Consider the following 23,182-nt stretch of genomic DNA (forward strand, 5'->3'; position numbering starts at 1 on the left):
CTCTGAAAGAGGATGGGTCTAAATCTGTAATCATATAGCCTACTGTGCTGCAGCCAAGAGGTGAGCAATAGGTCGATCTTCCTAGGAGGTCTCCTATGAACCTACCATTGACAATGTACAGACCCAGGTTTCGACAGAGCTGTAGTAGCTGTTTTCCGTTGGTATTTGACTGCTTGTCGCAGTTATGCCTGTATGGAAGGGAAGGGATGTCAAAGTGGTTATTCCCGAATACGTAATTGTTTCCCTGATTATTGGTGAAGTCTGGTTCTTCGCCCGTTCTTGAATTGAGGTCCCCACAGATCAACACGTTCCCCTGGGCCTGGTATTGGATAATTTCCCCCTCCATGTTGGAGAAGGTGTCCTCTTTAAAGTACGGGGAATCAATTGGAGGGATATAAAGTGCGCAAATGTAAACATCTTGGGTGTTTGAGATAATCTCCCTCTCAAGTTTGAGCCACATGTGGTTTTCGCCCTTTTTTATAAATTTGATGTAATTCTTAAGTTCTGTTTTAAACCAGATCAGTATGCCTCCGGAGTCTCTGCCTTGGGTTGCACTTGGTAATTTATTGGAGGGGACCACCAGCTCAGTGTACCCTTGGGGACAGCCAGTGTGTCCTTTTCCTTTATACCAAGTTTCCTGTAAAATGATAATATCTAGATCTTTAGTTTCATCTATGAACTCTGGGGTCCTACTCTTCACGTCTAGCACCGAAGAGCGTAGACCTTGGATGTTCCAAGTCGAAATATATAAGGATTTCATGTTAAGTTTGATCTTTTACTATGATAGGTTAAAGAGTGGTACGTGTTTGTCGTGTCTTAAGTGTGGGAAAAAAAGATCACTTCAGTTGTCTATAAAAGTTAATACTATTTGGTTACAGTTCTTTCTATTAATTAGTCCTTGATCCATAAGGCGGAAGTAGATGCTGCTGCACATCTGCTTTTTGTCTCTCTCTCTCTCTCTCTCTCTCTCTCATTCAATTCAATTCAATTCAATTCAATTCAAATGCTTTATTGGCATGAAAGTTTACAGGGAACCATATTGCCAAAGCTTACATAACAAAAAGTACAGTTTTCCAACATTCTGTAGGTGTCAAACAATTTTGACCTTCGTTGGGTACATACAATATTACTTTAAACAATATTAATTTAAACAGTCTTTGTACATCAGTGGGTATATTCAGTATTAATTTTAAACAGTCCTCAGGTTGTGACATGTTGTTACATATTTGGCACCAAGGTATGATCTGTCTCCTTCTCCCAGGACTAATCTTAATTTTGACAGGTCATCCAATTCCTTGAAATCTGGGGTTGTTTGGCTGAGCTTGTCAAATAATATGTTTCTTGATGTGTTGAATTTTTCGCATTTTAGGAGGAAATGCATCTCTGTCTCAACCTCGCCGGCCAGACATTGATCACATATTCTATTCTCTCTAGGCTGCCAGGATTTCTTGTATCTTCCTTTTTCAATTGCCAGTTGGTGGTCGCTCTGTCTCGCTCGTTATAGAGCGTACCTACACATGTTATATCAAAAGAAAGCTTATGATTAGGGGAGTGTCATAGGCGTATTTAATTCTTGGTCAGACAAAAATTGCTCGGACAGTAAACAGAAAAGTTCAAAAAACGGACAAAATCCGCTCCTTAGCGTTGAGTGACGTGATGGTTGACCAGTCCTACGGGGGAAGCGCGGTGCGTCACGGGGGGCGTTTATTGGCGGGTGTGGGCGGGGCCTAATCCTGCAGCCTGCCGTGAGTGCGGGAGCGGGCAAACAGATACATAGACAGAGACAACCACACGGCCCGAGAGACAGCGAGCATTCACACGCAGAGACAGATACACCCGCGCGGCCTGAGAGCCCGAAAGACATCGAGGCAGCGGCGGGCCGGAGTGGGAGCTGAGCTGGGGTCACTCTAGTCGGGCCTGAGGCGCCACGAGGGCTCTGGGTCACCAAGGCCGGGCTCTGAGTCCAACCCCTTCCCTGGGGTCTCTTTCTCTCCTTAGCTCAATCCCTTCCGTCCGTCGGTCGGGTCGGTCCGTCCCCCCCCCGCTCTCCTCTCTCTCTCTCTCTCCTTTTTCCCCCCCCCCGCTCTCCTCTCTCCTTTTTTCCCCCCCCCCGCTCTCCCCCTCTCTCCCCTTTTTCCCCCCCCCCCGCTCTCCTCTCTCTCTCCTTTTCCCCCCCGCTCTCCTCTCCTCTCTCTCTCTCTCTCTCTCTCTCTCTCTCTCTCTCTCTCTCTCTCTCTCTCTCTCTCTCTCTCTCTCTCTCTCCTTTTCCCCCCCCCGCTCTCCTCTCTCTCTCTCCTTTTCCCCCCCCCGCTCTCCTCTCTCTCTCCTTCCCCCCCCCCGCTCTCCCCTCTCTTCTCCCCCCCCGCTCTCCTCTCTCTCTCCTTTTTCCCCCCCCCGCTCTCCTCTCTCTCTCCTTTTCCCCCCCCCCCGCTCTCCTCTCTCTCTCCTTTTTTCCCCCCCCGCTCTCTCTCTCTCTCTCTCTCTCTCTCTCTCTCTCTCTCTCTCTCTCTCTCTCTCTCTCCTTTTTCCCCCCCCGCTCTCTCTCTCTCTCTCTCTCTCTCCTTTTCCCCCCCCCCCGCTCGCTCTCTCTCTCCTTTTCCCCCCCCCGCTCTCTCTCTCTCTCTCTCTCTCTCTCTCGCCTTCCCCCCCCCCCCGCTCTCTCTCTCTCTCTCTCTCTCTCCTTCCCCCCCGCTCCCCCTCCTTCCCCCCTCGCTCCCCCTCACTCGCGCGCTCTCATTAATGTCAATGATGACATTGCTAAACTATAATTCTGCTTGCTACCTCCAAATTCACATAGAAGGAAAACTGTAAAACCTGCAGTATATGGCTACTGGCGATCCCCATTAACAAAAAAACAAAGTTAAAGAACCACCTCCTGGGTGCTTAGCAAGAGTTCTTCAATCCCAACAGTTTTATAAACATGGCAGAGGGTTCTTCAGTTCCCTCGGCAAAGCCGGGTACTCCAGCTAGTATATATATAAATGGTAGGATCCTTAGGAATAAAATTGAAGACCTGGAAGTGCTTGCTTAAGAGGAAAACTCTGTGATTGCACTCCAGCAATGACACTGGTTGGATAAATATACAGGGATATAGGTTAATTTGTAGACCTAGGGAGAGGGAATGTAACCTTTTTGTGAAAAAAGGAGTATTTGACATTTTGGAAGGCTAGGAAAAGGAAGTGGGGTAGCTCTGTTAATGAAGGATGAGATCGGTGCAGTGGTGAGAAATTATATTGGCTCAGAAGATCAAGATATAGAATCAGTTTGGGTGGAGGTAAGAAATAGCATAGGAAAAAGAAGTCACTGGTGGGTGTAGTCTATAGACCCTCTAACAATAGCTACACTGTAGGACACAGTATAAATCAAGAAATAATGGGGGCTTGTAAGAAAGGTACTGCAATAATCATGGGCGATTTTAATCTTCATATAGATTGGACAAATCGAATTGGCAAGGGTAGCCTTGAGGACGAGTTCATAGAATGTATTCGGGATGGTTTCTTAGAACAATACGTTCTGAAACCAACCAGGGAGCAGGCTATTTTAGAGCTGGTAATGAGACAGGATTAATGAATGATCTCATTGTAAAGGATCCTCTAGGAAAGAGTGATCATAGCATGATTTGAATTTCAAATTCAGTTTGAGGGTGAGAAACTTGTGTCTAAAACTAGTTTCCTAAAATAGAGGCAATTACAAAGGTATGAAGACAGTTGGCTAAAGTGGACTGGGAAAATAGATTAAAGGTTAAGACGGTAGATAAGCAGTGGCAGACATTTAAGGAGATATTTCATAACTCTCAGCAGAGGTTTATTCCAGTGAGAAAGAGAGACTGTATGAGAAGGATGAACCATCCGTGGCTAGCTAAGGAAGTAAAGAATGGTATCAAATTGAAGGAAAAGGCATACAATGTTGGAAAGATTAGTGGTAGGTCAGAGGATTGGGAAATTTTTAGAAACCAGCAAAGGATGACTAAAAAAAAATAATAGAGGGAGAAGATAGAGTGGGTAAATTAGCTAAAAATATAAAAACCGAAGAGCTTCTACAGGTACATAAAAAGGAAGAGTGTAGCTAAAGTAAACACTTATCCCTTAGATGGTGAGACTGGAGAATTAATGATGGGAAACGGAAATGGCAGAGTCTTTGAACAAATATTTTGCATCAGTCTTCACGGTAGAACAAATATTTTGCATCAGTCTTCACGGCAGAAGACACTAAAAGCATTCCAATAATAATTGATAATCAAGGGGCTATAGGGAGGGAGGAACATAAAACTATCACTAGAGAAAAAGTACTAGGCAAACTAACGGGACTAAAGGCTGACAAGTTCCCTGGACCTGATGGCCCGCACCCTAGGGTTTTCGAAGAAGTGGCTGCAGAGATAGTGGACGCATTGGTTGTAATCTACCAAAATTCCCTGGATTCTGAAGAGGTCCCAGCTTATTGGAAAACCGCAGATGCAACGCCCCTATTCAAGAAAGGAGGGAGACAGAAAGCAGGAAACTATAGGCCAGTTAGCCTAACATCTGTCATTGGGAAAATGCTGGAATCCATTATTAAGGAAGTAATAGCAGGACATTTAGAAAATCATAATACAATCCAGCAGAGTCAACATGGTTTTATGAAAGGGAAATCATGTTTGACAAATTTGCTAGAGTTCTTTGAGGATGTAATGAGCAGGGTGGATAAAGGGGAACCAGTAGATGTAGTGTATTTGGATTTCCAGAAGGCATTTGATAAGGTGCCGCATAAAAGTTACTGCACAAGATAAGAGCTCACTGTGTTGGGGGTAATATATTAGACTGGATAGAGGATTGGCTAACTGATAGAAAACCAGAGAGTCAGATTAAATGGGTCATTTTCAGGTTGGCAAACTAACTAGTGGGGTGCCACAGGGATCAGTGCTGGGGCCTCAACTATTTACAATCTATATTAATGACTTGGATGAAGGGACCAAGTGTACTGTTGCCAAATTTGCTGACGATACAAAGATAGATGGGAAAGCAAGTTGTGAGGAGTACAGAGTCTGCAAAGGGATAGAGATAGGTTAAGTGAGTGGGCAAAAATTTGGCAGATGGAGTATAATGTGAGGTTATCCACTTTGGTAGGAAGAATAAAAAAGCGAAATATTATTTAAATGGAGAGAGACTACAGAATGCTGCGGTACAGAGGGATCTGGGTGTCCTCGTACGTGAAACAATAAAAGTTAGGCCCCGATTTTCTGCCAGCCGTTGGGCGGCTTTTCAGGTGGCCGGGGGCCGAAAATCATCGAAAAAGCAGGTCGCGACCCCCCCCCCCCCGCCTGATTCCCCGCCCCGTCCGACTTTCGGACCGCCATTTCTCCGCGACCCACTTCAGTCCCGCCTGCCGCTGGCGGGACTGGTCGTCTGAACACTAATGATCAATTATTACCTTGTTTAAGTCGATTTTTCAGGGGCCGTTGCGATTTTGGGGCTTTCCCCACAACAAACACGCCTGCAGGGAACCCCGCTGATGAAACCTGGCGTGGAGCTTGCCGGCTTGCTTGCTGTGAGCTGCAGGTCATTCGGAAATGCTGCGATTTAAAGGGCCAGCACTTGTATGTTGAAGGACCTTGTTGCTGCAGGCTTGGGGCTACTTCTTCAAGGCTTAGGCACAGCTGTGGAAGGTTGGAGCCTCACACACTTCTCCAATGTGATCTCCTGGGAAGCCCCTCTCGGCACCCTCACTCAGCGCTTCCTCAGCGGAGGCATCTACGAGAAGCATGGGGCGCCTTTTTTTCCTTCCCTTCTTGCCATTAGAGGATCTCCAGCAGCAGAGGCGGCAGCAGCAGAACCAGGAACAGCATGAGGAGCACCAGGCTGCTGCTCACTCACCTGAAGCTGCACAGGCCAGAAGGGGCCAGCGCTTGCAAGTGGCTTGAGAGCACCTTGCTGCGCTTTAGGGGGCCATGGGGACCCGTTTCTGCACTGGCAGTCCTAATCCGAAGGACTTCCATGAAGATCTGGTTTCTCTGTTCAATAGATGGCTAACGCTCCTCAAGAGATGTCATTCTCTTACGAGCACTCGCCATGTTTTCCGTACCCTGGCGAGTTATCTCCTCCATGGAGGTTGCCAACCTTTCCATGGTGATGCGTTCATGCACCAATGACTCCACAAAGGCTCTGCTCATGGTCGCTATGGACTCCTCCATTCGCTCCACACTCGCAGCGACCCTGGAGACAAAACCTGCCAGAGACTCCTGCATCTGTGCATGGAGATCCATCACCTCTTCTCTTGCGGATGGACCCAGAGGCAGAGGGTTGACATGCAGCACAGCTGAGCTGGCAGAGTCCTGCGCCCTCCGTCGAGGACTCTCCACTGCTGTCCCTGTCTCCAGAATCTGCTGAGGCTCACTTGTGAGCTGTGAAACACCAGGTGACAACACTACTCTATGTCCCGAAGATCCCCCCGAGGTATGAGTGTCTGCGCTGGTGCTGGGTGCGCTTACTTCTGCTGACGCTGCGCCCTCGGAGGTTGGAGCTTCCTCTGAGGAGTGTGGCTGCACAGCCTCTCCTCCTCCACAGGGCTCTGGATAGTACTGCAGGGGAGTTAAGGAAGGAGTTAGAGATGTAATGCCAAGGTTCTTCTGGTGACTCCCAACAAGTTGGCATCTGCTGACACCTGCATCCATGCAGCCTTGGTCTCAGTGGGAGGCCTCTTGCTCCCTGACCTAGGGAAGAGGACCTCCCTGTGGGCCCTAACCCCATCCAATAATGCCTGCAGTGAAGCCTCGTCGAATTTGGAGGCAGCTCGGGGTCTGGCACTGGCCTCAGCTGCTGCAGGCTCCTCTGCCATCCTGTATGGTTCGTTTGGAAGCCTTCAGAGGATGCAGTGCTTGCTATGGACCTTGAACGCACCACGAATGATAACATCATACTGTGGGGCTTTCTGACTAGAAATGGACAATTAGCAAGGCTGCCCACATGCTGGGAATTAATTGGCCACTTGAGGGAAAATTGCGTGGAGCTGGCTGACACTTTTTTTTGTGTGTCAGAACCCCACATTCAGGGAAACCTGACCATTTCCCACACAAGCCACAAAATCGGGCCCTTAGTATGCAGGTACAGCAAGTAATTAGGAAGGCAAATGGAATATTGGCCTTTATTGCAAGGGGGATGGAGTATAAAAGTAGGGAAGTCTTGCTACAACTGTACAGGGGGTTGGTGAGACCACAACTGGAGTACTGCGTATAGTTTTGGTCTCCTTATTTAAGGAAGGGATATACTTGCATTGGAGGCAGTTCAGAGAAGGTTCACTAGGTTGATTCCTGAGTTGAAGGGGTTGTCTTATAAGGAAAGGTTGAGCAGGTTGGGCCTATACTCATTGGAGTTTAGAAGAATGAGAGGTGATCTTATTGAAACATATAAGATTCTGAGGGGGCTTGACAGGGTAGATGCAGGGAGGATGTTTCCCCTTGTGGGGGAATCTAGAACAAGGGAGCATAGTCTCAGAATAAGGGGTCACCCATTTAAAACGGAGATGAGGAGGAATTTTTTCTGAGGGTCGTGAATCTTTGGAATTCTCTACCCCAGAGAGCTGTGGAGGCGGAGTCAGTGAATATATTCAAGGCGGAGATACAGATTTTTGAAAAACGGGAATCCAGGGTTATGGGGAGCGGGCAGGAAAGTGGAGTTGAGGCCAAGATCAGATCAGCCATGATCTTATTGAATGGCGGAGCAGGTTCGAGGGGCCAAATGGCCTACTCCTACTCCTATTTCTTATGTTCTTATATAAAACTTGATTATGAACAGAGATTGACCTTCTGCTCCAGTTGCAAATAAGGTGGAACCCTGTGGATTGGGATGAGACTTGAGGGGAAGGATACCCTAAGTGGTTACCTGTTGTAGACCATAAGGTCTGGCATATTGTATTTTACATGCTGAAGTTACTAGTTATGTAACTTCTACAGAAAAGAAATGGCCACTGTAGGCTGCAATAGATTTTTCAACCCTATACATCCTCGGGCTCTTGGAGTGGAATTGAATAATATGCAAATCTTTAATCTTTTGAACTTGTATAGGAGATTGAAAAGAGGCGAAGAGTAGAAGATGCTTACAAGAATGCAATGTCAGAACTTAAGAAAAAATGTCACTTTGGTGGACCTGATTATGAGGTAAGGATTCAAATTTCAATTTCTCTACATCAAATCATTCAATCATTTATTGAGCGTGTTTTCAAATTCTGGTTATTTCAGGTTGGAGAGGAGGGAAACTTAAGAAAATATGGAGTGAGGAGAAATCATATGATTTATCAAACTTTTTCCCCCCCATATATATATGATCTACATTATTGGGATTTTACCCATGTCTTCACTCTCTTGAATATTTGGACTGTTGGCCTGTATTGATTTGAAGCCTTCGAAGTTCTGAATATTTTGGCACAGTGAACATTAAAAATGGTATTTTAAAAGTTTTTTGCAGCAAAATTGTGATCTCTTTCCCATCTTGTGATGACACTGAATCATGCTAGGTGACATGCTGGGTATGATTTCAGTCACATGCCGGTATCTTGCCTAATTTAGCCATTCTTCACATTAGAGCAAACAGTGAGTGGCAGGCAATTGGGGCATGATCTTATTCTCGCCCAATTTTCATGTAATAAACTTCCCAGCAGGGATCACTAAATAGAAATTGGGAGCAAGGAACTTGACGACAGTAGTTTGCTTTGTACTGACCAATTCACTCACCTTTTTTTAGTATCCTCGGGTGGAAACTTTTAGGTCCTGGAGATTTATCTATCCTAAGTCCCATGATTTTCTCGATTTGCCATTTAAAAAAAAAAAAAAAAAAAAAAAAATACTAATACAGGTTATTAATCCCTTATCTGAAACCCTTCGGGCCAGATGTGTTTTGGAATTCGGAATTTTTCGGATTTCAGAACGGTAGGGGTATCTGCAGCTCTTTTTGACATTTTCACAGTGAAATTAAACTCAAAATCACCAAAATAACACAAAATATCAGAGCAGCAGAAGCACATGTGACTGGTAGCAGCGCTGAGACACAACTGACGCCTCACACCTGTGTGGGTCAAGCATCGGCCGCGTCAGGTCATGTTTGGCGCCACTCGGGTCATGTCATGCACGCGAGTGACGCTCCACGAAAAACTTCCGGTTTTCAGAGCTTTTCGAATTGCGGATAAGGGGTTGTGGACCTGTATCAAATATAATGGCCCAGAATTTGCTGGAGCAGGGTATTAAGTCCGTGTATAATTGAGACACGGACTGCAGGAGTTGGTTATAACAGGTCTTTACTGAATGGAGGCAACCTGGAACTACTATGCAAATGTTACTACACAGGCTTATATACAGGGGTGGTCGCTACTGGTACTGCAGTATACAGGGGCTGCAGAATATAGTTCCTTCTGCAAAGTACATACACTACAATTCCTCCCCTTTTAGCCAAACAGTACATAACATTCGATTAACAATGAAATAATATATTTACAATTACAGTTGCTAGATACATTAGTTGAAGTTAAGCAATTATAAGTTCAGTCTTTGAGGAGGCTTCCTGATTCTGTCTGGATAACGCCTCTTTGGGGTATCAGGTTCTTCTGGCAAGGTTGAGTCGGGATCAATGTCGTCGTTTGGTTCGTCTGCTTCCAATATCACCGATTCTGAGATAGATGCAATTGGTACTTCGGTTTCATCGCCAGGTGTATCAGATCGCGGTGTGGAGTTGACGTTTCCCAGTGACTCTAGAATCTGGTCAGCATGGCGTCTTACAATGCTCTCTCCAATGTCCACGGTATACATGAGAGGTCCTTGCCGTGTACAGATCGTTCCTGGCTGCCATTTCTCTCTGCAGTAGTCCTGGGCCAAAACTGGTTGACCTATCTTAAAACTCCTGGTCGGCCTTTCATTCATATTCTGAAACTGCCTGTTCTCCACCTCTCTTCTGATGTTTGGCTTAACCAAATCCAAGCGGCATCGTAGTCTTCGATTAAAGAACATCATGGCTGGAGTTTGGTTGGTAACCGCATGTGTCGCATTCCAGTAGGCAAACAAGAAGTTATCCACCTTGTGCTGTAGGGGTATATCTTCATTACACATTGCCTTGATAGCCTTCTTGAATGTTTGAACGAACCTCTCGGCCAATCCATTAGTGGCTGGATGATATGGGGCGGATGTGTAATGCTTAACACCATTGTTCTTTAAGAACCTCCGGAACTCTTCAGACACAAACTGTGGTCCATTGTCAGAGCAAATCTGTTCAGGCAGCCCATTCCTGGCGAATATGGTTCGTAAGACTGTGATAGTTTCTTCTGTGGTGGTTGAGGACATTTTTATTACCTCTGGCCACTTTGAATGTGCATCCACCGCAATTAAAAACATCGAGTCCATAAATGGACCAGCAAAATCAATGTGCACCCTTTGCCATGGAGATGAGGGCCACTCCCGTAGAGGGATTGTGGTGGTGTGTTTTGGACCTTCTGGCATCCTGTACAGCTCTTGGTCATCTCTTCGATTTCTCTATCGATTCCCGGCCACCACACAAACGCTCTGGCTAAGTTCTTTTTTACCCCTCCCAGATGACCCTCATGAAGCTCATTGAGCACTCTATCCTTCAATTTGGGTGGAATTACTACTCTGGATCCACACATCAAGGTTCCTCTGCACACTGACAGCTGTTCTCATCTCGGCGAGAATGCTGGCAGCAGTGGTTCGTCATGTGCTGGCCATCCCTTCACCGTTAAATCATAGACCCAGGAGAGCGTCGGGTCATTTCGTGTTTCCTTTTCTATGTTTGCATTCGTCACAGGGAGACATTCGACTATGGTCGAGTGGAATATATCCACTGCAAGTTCTTCTTCCACCGTCGGCAACAGTAGGTGCGACAATCCATCAGCATTCCCATGCTGTTTAGTTCCTTTGTACTCGATGTCATATTGGTGTGCCCCTAGGAAAAGGGACCACCTCTGTAGCCGTTGTGCTGTCATTATCGGTACGCCCTTCTGAGGGTTGAAAATGGAGACAAGGGGTTGATGATCAGTTAGCAGAGTAAATTACTGACCGTGCAGGTAGTGATAGAACTTCTTCACCCCCCCCCCCCACACACCAGGCTGAGGGCCTCTGTCAATCTGGGCGTAGTTACGCTCGGCTGAAGTTAACCAGCGTGACGCAAGAGCTATCGGCCTCTGAACCATCAAGGAATTTATGTGACGGTACCGCCCCAATGCCGTAGGGAGACGCATCATACGCCAGTCTTATCGGTAGTGATGGGTTGTAGTGAGCCAATACTTCTCTTGAAGTGATTAGGTCCTTACTCTTCAGAAAGGCCCGCTTACATTAATCGCTCCATTTCCATGCTACTCCCGTTTGTAGTAGGGCGTTCAGTGGGTGCAGAACTGTGGACAAATTCGGCAAAAACTTATGGTAGTAATTCACCAATCCGAGGAATGACCTCAGTTGCGATACATTTTCCGGCGTTGGAGCCTTAACTACCGTTTCAATTTTGTCAGGGGACTTATGTAACCCCTCTTCATCAATCACGTGGCCACAATACGATATCTGCTTCTTAAAAAAACTCGCACTTGGGGCGATTGGCCCGTAGCCCATGTTCATGTAGTCTAGTGAGCACCTGCTCTAGGTTGGCAAGGTGTTCACTGTCATCTTCACCTGTCACTAGGATGTCGTCCAAGTAACACTGAGTCCCCGGAATCCCTTGCAGGACTTGTTCCATCGCTCTTTGCCATATCGCCGGAGCTGATGCTACTCAATACCAGTCGATTATACTGGTAAAGACCTTTGTGAGTGTTTATCATGAGATACTTCCTAGAGGATTCTTCAACCTCCATCTGCAAATATGCTTGTGCTAGGTCAATTTTTGTAAAACGCTTCCCTCCAGATAGTGAGGCGAAGATATCTTCTATCCTTGGAAGAGGATATTGCACTGTGTGAAGGACTGGGTTCACCGTCACCTTGAAGTCCCCACGGATGCGAACCTTCCTTGGCTCCTCAGACTTATTGTTTAACGTTTTCTTCATGACAGGAACGATGGGTGTCGCCCACTCGCTCCAGTCTACCTTAGATAACACGCCTGCATTCTCCAGATTCTCCAGCTCTGCCTCGACGGCTGGGCGAATTGCATATGGTACCGGTCTTGCTTTGAAAAACTTGGGAATTGCATTCTCTTCTATTTTTATTGAGGCGGTTACGCCTTTGAGTTCCCAGTTCTTGTTGAAATACCTCTTTGGCGTTAGCTAAGATTGTTGACAATCGTCCAGGAGTGACGTCGTCATCCTTTTTACCAGCCACCGTCAGTGCCTGAATGGAGTGCCAGTCTAAACTTATCTTTCTGATCCATTCACGTCCCAATAACGGTGGTCCACCATCTTGCAGTATGTACAGATACAATTTCTGTCTTTCCTTGCCGTTGTATTCGACAGGCACCCTTATTTTTCCTCTGGGGTATACTTTTTGCCCCGTATACGTCTTCAAGACAATGGATGTCTCTTTCAAGGGTATGTGTGAGAATAGCCGCTCGTAGTCTCGTTGATTCATGATGGTTAGAGCTGATCCTGTATCCAAGTCCATTTTGACTTGGGACCCTGCTATCGTGAGGGTAACCCAAATGGTTCGGTGATCCTCTTTTGCGATTACGTTGTGAAGTTTGAGACAGCTTAGTCTCTTGTTCCCGGATTCACTATCGCTCATCTGGTCTTCGGAACTACTGTCCGTCATCTTTTGTACTTTCCTGTACGGTTCCTTAGTAGCCTTTTTGTTGTCGTCGGTCTTCTTCCCAGACCTGCAAACTCGTGCAATGTGTCCCATCTTTCCGCATTGCCTGCATATTTTGTCCTTGGACCAGCAGTCCTTCTGGTCATGGGTTGTTCTGCCGCAGCGATAACATTTTGCAAATCCCCGTGTCATTTCGTGGGTGCCGTATTCCTGTGGTGTTTGCTGTATTTCCGCAGCTCCCCTTGCTGCTGCTTCGTACGATACTGCCGCGCTGAAAGCCTTATCTAGCGTCAGCTCTTTCTCTGAGAGTAACCTCTTCTGGGTTCCTGCACTCAGGAGTCCACAGACAAATTTGTCCCGTAAGGTATCTGCCAGTCCTGCTCCGAACTGGCAGTGCTTTGATAGCTTGCGTAGTTCCGTAAGGTAACCAGCATTGCTCTCATCTTTATGCTGATTTCTCCTGTGGAATTTAAATCTTTCTGCTATCAGCAGCGGTGTAGGATTTAGGTGTTCCTGTAGGATAGCAACAATTTCGTTAAAACTCTTCGCCTTCGGTTTGGCTGGAGTAATCCAGTCCCGCAATAGGCCATACGTTCTTGCGCCCATTAGGTTTAGCAGTACCGATGCCTTTTTCTCCTCCACTACTTCGTTTGCCTCGCAATATACCTCGACTCTTTCCACATACATGGTCCAGTCTTCTATTGCATTATCGAAGGCAGTGATATTGCCAGTCTTCGGCATCTTGGAAATCTAAAATGGCGCCTCCCGCGCTTTGCCGCCTTCCCCGCTGGATTAAGATGGCGCTGTTGCTGGCGTTTTATGCCTTGATGGCGACGCCCTATGGTCTTCGCGCACTTCCCCCCGCGCTGCTGCTAACGCCGCTCTCCGCGGTTCCCGTGGCAAACTGCAGCTCCTCGCGGCTTTCTGCGCGTTTAATTTTTATTATTTCCCCGTCGTCGGAACAACCCTGCGGGACTCTTGCCTTCCTCTTCTCTGGTCTCTACGCTGCCCGGCTTCGTAGCACTGGCTGCGCCCTGTGTGCTCCCCTCTCCCTCTCCCTCTCCCTCTCTCTTCCCGACAACGCTGCTCGGCCCCGTTGCAAAGCCACCCGCTCGAGCTCTAGACCGCCGCAGCCCAGGAAGGATCAGTGTACTACCTGCCACCAGCCCGATTAGCTGAAGCACCATCGATAGGATAACCAAGCCCGGCTCTCGACAGCCTCTCCTGCAAATCTTCAACTCCGCTGACTCAGAGGCGGATGTCCACGGTCGACGCCCGTTTCTTCTGTTTCTTTCTTCCTTCTGGCCTCGACCTCTGAACTTCGCTTCAGGGATGGATCCCCATGAGGTGGTGCAGACTGTAGGTAAGTTCGTATCTGCTCGTCGCCAGTATTATGTCCGTGTATAATTGAGACACGGACTGCAGGAGTTGGTTATAACAGGTCTTTACTGAATGGAGGCAACCTGGAACTACTATGCAAATGTTACTACACAGGCTTATATACAGGGGTGGTCACGACTGGTACTGCAGTATACAGGGGCTGCAGAATATAGTTCCTTCTGCAAAGTACATACACAACACAGGGCATCTCACGGCGTGCCCTGTTAGACTTGTTCCTGCACCCTTAGCTCTAAAATTTTTGCCCACAAAGTTGCTGGAAGTGTGAACTGATAACAGCACGGTGATACAATGTATAAATCCTGGCTGACTGTGTAGAACTGAGGGAATGTTGCATTTTCATAATGTTCTTTGGGTAAAGCATTAACATTGAGGTATGTGTTTGCCTGTTCTGGTGGTACAGGTGACCATTAAAGATCCCATGGTGCAGTTTAGAGAAGAAGAATTCTCCCAAAGTCTTGACCGCTCTCGACCAGCATTACTAAAATGGATTAACTTTTTGATTGTTTTGCTGTTTGTGGGATCTTAGTGTGTATAAAAAAAAAAAAGTTGCCACTTTTTCCCCATATTAGTCACACTATTATACTATATTATACTATTATACACTGTATTTTAAAGCAATTCATTGTATGTGAAGTGCTTTGAAGCATCTCTGAGATGTGATGAGGTGCTATACAATTACAGGTCCTTTTGGAGCTCATTTTCTTTTGTTGGAATGCTTATTTTATTAGGAAGGTCCAAATAGTTTGATAAATGAGGAGGAATTCTTTGATGCTGTTGAAGCGGCTCTTGACAGACAAGATAAAATTGAACAGGTATTTTCTTCCTTGCAGTTCAAAGTAAATTGTTAAATTAATGTTTTATTAAATCCAGTCAACCTACTGCAATCAGTAAACCTTTTTGGAAGTGCTCTTTTTGATTTAACAATCAGTCATATGGAGTAATCAGTTGTACTGTTCTTTTGTAATTGAGTGCTGTAATCATTTTAATTTTTAGTCTCACACAGAGAAGTCAAGAATTCATTGGTCAGCTGCTGTGCCTTTTGGTGATTCCTTCTCGGCAGTTGGTACCCACAGATTTGCCAAACAGGTATGGTGACCTGATCTTTTTATTGGTGCATAGGATATTGCTTTAGTAGTGGCATTACTGAGTGTATTTTGCTATCAAAATCCTCCTAACACCACTACGATGTGATTTTATTTTATAAAATAAATGTCGATGTAAAAAAAAAAAAGATTTAATTGTTGTAAACTTTTTGTTGTAGAAGGCTCAAATCGGCAGTTCCTATGGAGAATGCAATGCGAGGATCTGCACTCCAGTTGGTTGCCGATTCATCCTGTGATGTCACTGAAGCACTGCTTGTGGTAGTGTTGGTTAGTTGATACTTTCACACATGTAACAAGATTCCCCCTCTGGTGTGAAGTATCAACATGGGAAGGGGGAAAAGAGGAACTTTGAAATTCAGTGTCCATAGAATAAACAGGATGTGATGGTAAAGCCTGAAACACCCGTTTCACGGGTGATGATGAGATCCAAAATTCAATGGTCTCGGTACATGATGTATGAATTGGTCTTTCATGCGAATCATTGACTATTTTGTTTGTTCAATGAATGTGTAAAAATAAGGGCTTTTTAAACTTATTGCAGCTTTTCTTTTTCTCAAGTACCTTCTATTGTTCAAAATGCCATCAGGAATTTACTGTGGTTGTTTTCACTGTAGGCAGTGAAATCTTAGTTTTTTTTTGTAATCTGCTTCCATGAACCAGTTTGATAAATAGTGAAATCCATTTGAATTTGCGTTTTGGAGCTGGAAAAGAATTGGTAGCATATAAAGCCAGTTTGGGACCACTGCAATATTTTAAATCAAGTTTATTTTTACATTTGACAAACTGTTTTATTTGTATGCAAAGGAACATTACACGATATCTTGTCATTTTCACTGCATTTATTTGGAGTATTATCAGTAATAAATTTAAATTCTAAAAATAGGATTGTTTATTTAAAAGAAAACTTTGCAGAAGAATTTTGTGGATTTCACCAGATTACTAAAACTAGTATTTTATTCCAATATCAGAAGTATCTGGGACAAAAGTTTGGGATGTATAAGCATTATATTTGTGCCTTAATGGCTTATAAACCATAGTATCTTTTTATGTACGTCACAATCTTTTTTAAAATCTAGGCTCTAGTTGTGATATGTACTTCAAAGCAAATGCATCATAAACTTGCACCTGATTGTGGCTATTTTTGTAGAATTGCCTTTTCTTTAGGGTTCCATGCAGTGGAGTACAGTATGTAGCTGCATGATATCATTGCGGCTGTGCTCATTTCTTTAAAGCTTATTGGCTCTTTAATACACTTTTTTTGTGGTGAAGGTTAATGTTTGAATGCCTTGTTGTGCCTTTGTTCTGAACTGGGTTTTTCTTTGTCTGTCTCTGTGGTAGCCCTTTAGTCGCTCTTCCTCCATGTCTTCCATTGATCTAGTCAGTGCCTCAGATGATCACAGATTCAGCACCCAGGTACTGTACGAACTCAGTGTGGTCCTTCTCTGCAGCTCACTTCTCTTGACTACTTCACCTGGGTTTGCATCTACTCTCTTTATAGTGGTGATGTTTGTTGAACATAACTTATTCCCTGAGCTAAAGTCAGTGTATCAGCTGTAGGGCAGATTTTTGCTGCAATATTTTTTAATTGCTGAAGTATTTTAAAATTGCTGTGTTGTCGTGAACTTCGTTTTTTAAAAACTGCAGTAAAGAAATGTGTAGAATTTCTTCATATCAAATTTTATACAATTGAATATCAAAACTGTTGAAAAAAATTGAAGATCAGCTGTTTATAGAATGTAACCATGTGTAATAAAATTGTATGCTGTTAAGATTTCTATCCCATGGAATAGGTTAATCCAAGCATCACTGCTGTAGTTACATATATTCATAGCATGACAAACCTTAAACCTGCCATTACTAATGCACATGTTCTGAAAGTCTTCAAACTCATTTATACATGACTCGTTGAACTTTTTTTAAATTTGGAAATGTAACCACTGCAATTGGATCTCTTAATCTGTTGTTTTTTCTTAGTTGTTTAACTTTGATGTGCAATTGGAAATTTACTTCATCTTCATGTGGGAGGAGAGGGAAATTCGCCTGGGCAGATTGTCCTTGTTAATAAAATTGTGCCCCTGCCATCAGATGTTCCTTACTGCTCAGAATCATCACTGTCTAACTTTGAGGCAGGCCCACAGTTTGTTTTTTTCCCCCCAACTATCGGTGGCAGGCATATCCTTTTATAATGCAGAAGTTGTTCTTGATGCTCACACTAGTTTTGAATGTTTTCCTCTGTGGTCTCTTTCTCGTGCCCTCACCCCACCTCACTTTAATAATTTTGTCTCATTCTAGACATTCTGACCAAGGTGGATTAGGACTGTAGGTCTTCAATAATCTTAGCATTGCTCAATATTGAGTGTGCTGGAGTACTAACTGAGCCATCAGCGGCAGTGGCCCGGAACAGAGCACTGGTTGAACTTTGTTCTTTTGAGGATATTGATAAGGGGAACCGGTTTACCCTTCCAGGAGGAGCTTTGAGTTCTCGGCACAGTGCTGACATTTTATTTGTCGAATATAATCGTAGTTGTTATCTAGGGTATAAGCAGACACCTGATTAAATGAGTGAACTTGTCATCTTGACAATGCCTTGTGGGTTTACCCTGCTGTCTCCTATGCGAGTTTAGGATAAACCCTGTAGACTCGTGCTGTAGCATACTCCCGACAGAATCATGTATTTCACACTCTGGAGCTCTGGTTGCCCCATTGCTGGCAATTTTCCAGGGAAAAACTAGTAAAATTGCTTGCCATTAAATAGCCTGACAAAAGTGGGTAGAGGCGATTGAAGACTACAATTTAAACTGTACATTTATATTTTCAGAATAATGGTTTAAATGAACCATTATATCAGTTAGCAGTTTGAGAGCTCAACAAATTGAGAAGTTTGTTTTTGTAACTGAGTTTTTAAGTGCCATCAGTTTTAAGAATTTACAAGTTTTTCCCTATTTTCTAGTAATATTTATACATTTTCCTAGACAGCAGGTATGTTGGAATGATGTATGTGGGTAACATAGAAACATAGAAGATGGGAGCAGGAGTAGGCCATTCGGCCCCTCGAGCTCGCTCCGCCATTCAATGTGATCATGGCTGATCATCCAAATTCAGTACCCCGTCTCTGCTTTCTCCCCATACCCCTTGATGCCTTTAGCCTTAAGAAATATATCCAATTCCTTCTTGAATATATTTAATAATGAATTGGCCTCTACTGCCTTCTGTGGTAGAGAATTCCACATGTTCACCACTCTCTGGGTGAAGAAATTCCTCCTCATTTCTGTCCTAAATGGCATACCCTTTATCCTTAGACTGTGTCCCCTGGTTCTGGACTCCCCGACCATCGGGAACATCCTTCCTGCATCTAGTCTGTCCAGTCCTGTCAGAATTTTATAAGTTTCAATGAGATCCCCTCTCATTCTTCTAAACTCCAGCGAGTACAAGCCCAATCGACCCAATCTCTCCTCATACGTCATTCCTGCCATCCCAGGTATCAGCCTGGTGAATCTTTGCTGAACTCCTTCCATGGCAAGAACATCCTTCCTCAGATAAGGCGACCAAAACTGCACACAATATTCAAGATGTGGTCTCACCAAGGCCCTGTACAACTGCAGCAAGACATCCTTGTTCCTGTACTCAAACCCTCTCGCTACGAAGGCCAACATACCATTTGCCACCTTAACCGCCTGCATGCTTACCTTCAGCGACTGGTGCACAAGGACACCCAGGTTTCGTTGCACTTCCCCTTTGCCCAATCTATTGCCATTCAGATAATAATCTGCCTTCCTGTTTTTGCCACCAAAGTGGATAACCTCACATTTATCCACGTTATATTGCATCTGCCATGCTTCTCCCCAATCACCCAACCTGTCCAAATCATCCTGGAGTTACTCGGCATCCTCCTCACAGCACACACGCCCACCCAGCTTTGTGTCGTCTGCAAATTTGGAGATATTACATCTAGTTCCCTCGTCTAGATCATTAATATATATTGTGAATAGCTGGGGTCCAAGGACTGATCCCTGCGGTACCCCACTAGTCACTGCCTGCCACTCGGAAAAAGACCCATTTATTCCAACTCTTTGCTTTCTGTTTGCCAACCAGTTTTCTATCCAAGTCAATACCTTGCCCCCAATCCCACGTGCCTTAACTTTACACGCTAACCTCTTGTGCGGGACCTTATCAAAAGCCTTCTGAAAGTCCAAATATACCACACCCACTGGTTCTCCCTTATCTATTTTACCAGTTACATCCTCAAAAAATTCCAGTAGATTAGTCAAGCACGATTTACCTTTTGTAAATCCATGTTGATTTTGTCCGATCCTGTCACTGTTTTCCAAGTGCTCAGCTATTACATCCTTTATAATAATGGACTCTAGCATTTTCCCCACTACCGATGTCAGGCTTAGCGGTCTGTAATTCCCCGTTTTCTCCCTACCACCTTTTTTGAATAGTGGGGTAACATTCGCTACCCTCCAATCCATGGGTACTGTTCCAGATTCCATTGAATGTTGGAAGATGATCAGCAATGCATCTACTATTTCTAGGGCCACTTCCTTAAGTACCCTAGGATGTAGATTATCAGGCCCTGGGGATTTATCGGCCTTCAGTCCCATCAATTTTCTTAACACCATTTCCTTACAAATACTGATTTCTTTCAGTTCCTCCCCTTCATCAGACCCTATGTTCCCTGACATCTCTGGGAGGTTATTTGTGTCCTCCTTTGTGAAGACAGAACCAAAATATGTATTTAATTGGTCTGCCATTTCTTTGTTACCCATTATAAATTTCCCTAATTCTGACTGCAAGGGACCTACGCTTGACTTCACCAATCTTTTTCTCTTCACATATCTATAAAAGCTTTTACAGTCAGTTTTTATGTTCCATGCAAGCTTACTCTCATACCCTATTTTCCCCTCCTTAATTAATCCCTTTGTTCTCCTTTGAATCCTAAACTGCTCCCAATCCTCAGGTTTACTGCTTTTTCTGGCCAATTTATATGTCCTCTCCTTGGATCTTATGCTATCCCTAATTTCCCTTGTTAGCTACGGTTGAGTCACTTTTTTGTTTTATTTTTATGCCAAACTGGGATGAACAATTTCTGGAGTTCATCCATGCAGTCTTTGAATGCTTGCCATTGCCGATCCACCGCCAACCCTTTGAGTGACATTCCCCAATCAATCCTACCCAACTCGTGCCTCAGACCATCATAGTTTCCTTTATTTAAATTCAGGACCCTAGTCTCTGAGTCAACTAATTCATTCTCCATCTTAATGAAGAATTCTATCATATGATCGCTCCGACCCAAGGGGCCTCGTACCACATCCATATCCTTAATGTCAATGGGATTTGAATTTTCATGGCCTATTTATAAACTAATTGCAGGTTTATTTTTGCTGGTATTTTACTAAAAGCTACTTGGCGCAGACTGGAAAAATTGAGCACAAAAATCCTGCAGTCGGTCCTCAAACCCCTTTACATCAATCCCCAGCTTTACCAGTGATAAAATACTGAAAGCGAGTATTCTTTTCCCTACCTCATACTACTGCTGTTCTAAAATGGAACAATGCACCGCTCAGTGGGTAATTGTCAACAATAGAATTAAAGAATTGCCAAGTAATTATGTTACATATACACTGTTCATTACCCTTAACTGTACATCAAAATGCCCCAAAAGTTTATATTGCCAAGTATCAAATAACTCTTTTTCAAGCTTAACAATATGCTTTCACTATCGCAGCCAATTACCCATTAATGCTCTATGGACAATAAGGCCGCTTTAATTTCATTTTAGTGCAGCAGTACATTCTGTACGTGATACACAATGTTAAACTTTATAGGATGGCTACTTACATTAAACAGTAGCTGATGGGGAAGTTCTTCGAAGTCTTCCAGATTCAACATGCTTGAAATCAATGTCTAACTTTGCAATTTCCTTATTCACTTTAACAGTTAGGACATTGAATAACAAACCTTACTATTTTGTTACTGAAAGATTTTCCTCTTGCTACATGTTACTGGACAACCTTGGAATATTCAGCTTTGTTTTGAAGAATTTTGCTTCCCTTGCATTTGATATGGGGAACCTTAGATGCATATATACTCATCATTTGTGTAAATTAAAAAAATATATATTCTGAAAAGTAAAGAGTTCTAATAGTGTTGTACACACCCTTGATAGCCTCCTGTCAAGTAACTCCATTCTTCCTTGCTCACTTACTCTCAACGTACCTTGGGATAGGCCAGTCATTCAGCCTGGAGAAATTGGCTTGAAATTTTACATCCCAGTTGTAACCTTAACTGTCACTCATTGCCATACTGTATGGGGACCATTCATTGCTTCCTTTTCCTCCTATTTTAGGCAGCAGTATTGCAGCTTCCTAGTAGGAAATGTTCTTGGAGAATCTGCTGAAACTGGCTACTTCTAGCTTCTGAAGCTTTGGCAGTGTCCCTATCTTGACTCTTATTAATCTCCTCATTGAAGCAGATTGTCTCTCATTCAATATAAGCCTTACCAGATTGGTCTTCACTTGCGCTTCAAATTTTGCACATTTGTTAAGAGATTTTAAGTTAAAGATTGGCAGGATTCTCTTGAAACATTTCCACTCTCCAGGAGCTAAGCTTTCACATTTAAATCTTCACTGCAAGTCTAAAGTGCAGACTCTCCAGACCAAGGAAAGATCTGTCTACCACAGGAACATTGGCCCGAATTTTGTGATCAGCAGCGAAGGAGTGGCACTCGCCGCTCACTTCGCTGACAGCTGCCCACAAAGTTTTTGTGTGCTTTTGAGCGGAGACATGCTCTAATCCAGCATCTGATCAAGTGTGACGCTCTCAACAAAGCGTCTGTGAGCAGAGCAAGAAACAGTGAGGCACTTCAACCAGTAAGATTGAAGAATCCCCACTGAGACACGCAGAGTCTAAACCAGGAAGTATAAATTAGATTTAAATCTTGTACAGAAAGCAAAATAAAGATTGGAAAAGACAGATGGGATTGAGAGAAAACAAGATAAAAGAGACAGACATTAAAAAATAAAAAGTTGTAATTTAAAAAAAATCTCCAACATTCATTAACTTCTGAAGGAATGAGACTCCATGCTTAAAATTAAATTTTCAGGGCCAGAGAGATTGTTTGGCAGTTATTATCATTATCACGCTGTTATAAATTAATTTCCTCCTGAATGCATGGCCCTAACTTTTTCTGGCATTTTTAGTAGACAATAACCCCAACTTCACACCTGTACATTGATTTCAGTGCCAAGTCTATTGGTGATGACTTACGGATTTCCGCTTTTAACTGCGCATATGCGGACACCAGAAGTAGCCGTCCGATTTACTCAGTTATAAATGGCCTCACTGATGTTATCTATGCAAAATCAGGGCAATAGTTTTTGGTTATGGTATTAATACATTTAAAAACACCAGTCAAGGATGAACTCCATTATCTTGTATGATCAAGGAGAAAGTGTAGGACTCCTTTGTAACCAAGTTGCTCTCATCTCATAAGATCATAAGAAGTAGGAGCAGGAGTAGGCCATACGGCCCCTCGGGCCTGCTCCGCCATTCAATAGGATCATGGCTGATCCGAACCTAGACTCGCGTCCACTTCCCTGCCCGCTCCCCGTAACCCCTAATTCCCTTATCAGCTAGAAAACTGTCTATCTCCCTTTTAAATTTATTTAATGTCGCAGCTTCCACAGCTCGGAGGTAGCAAATTCCATAGATTTACTACCTTCAGTGAAGAAGTTTCTCCTCATCTCAGTTTTGAAAGGGCAGCCCCTTATTCTAAGATTATGCCCCCTAGTTCTAGTCTCACCCATCAGTGGCAACATCCTCCCCGCATCCACCCGATCAAGCCCCCTCACAATCTTATATGTTTCGATAAGATCGCCTCTCATTCTTCTGAATTCCAATGAGTAGAGGCCCAACCTACTCAACTTTTCCTCATAAGTCAACCCCCTCATCTCCAGAATCAACCGAGTGAACCTTCTCTGAA

General features: G+C 44.1%; 1 protein-coding gene across 1 annotated transcript in view; it reads left to right on the plus strand.

The window, feature by feature from the left end:
- LOC147124614 (ceramide transfer protein) overlaps window positions 1-23,182 on the plus strand; it is a 157,542-nt gene that overhangs the window by 108,073 nt on the left and 26,287 nt on the right. Inside the window, exons 8-12 of the mRNA XM_085982436.1 lie at window positions 3,059-3,069; window positions 8,036-8,128; window positions 14,824-14,907; window positions 15,089-15,181; window positions 16,537-16,611. Of these exons, the coding sequence (XP_085838562.1) occupies window positions 3,059-3,069; window positions 8,036-8,128; window positions 14,824-14,907; window positions 15,089-15,181; window positions 16,537-16,611 (356 nt within the window). The remainder of the gene's footprint in view (window positions 1-3,058; window positions 3,070-8,035; window positions 8,129-14,823; window positions 14,908-15,088; window positions 15,182-16,536; window positions 16,612-23,182) is intronic.

This window comes from Somniosus microcephalus, chromosome 1 (assembly GCF_052327205.1).
Source record: "Somniosus microcephalus isolate GS21.2 chromosome 1, FLI_Smic_1.0, whole genome shotgun sequence".
Taxonomy (NCBI): domain Eukaryota; kingdom Metazoa; phylum Chordata; class Chondrichthyes; order Squaliformes; family Somniosidae; genus Somniosus; species Somniosus microcephalus.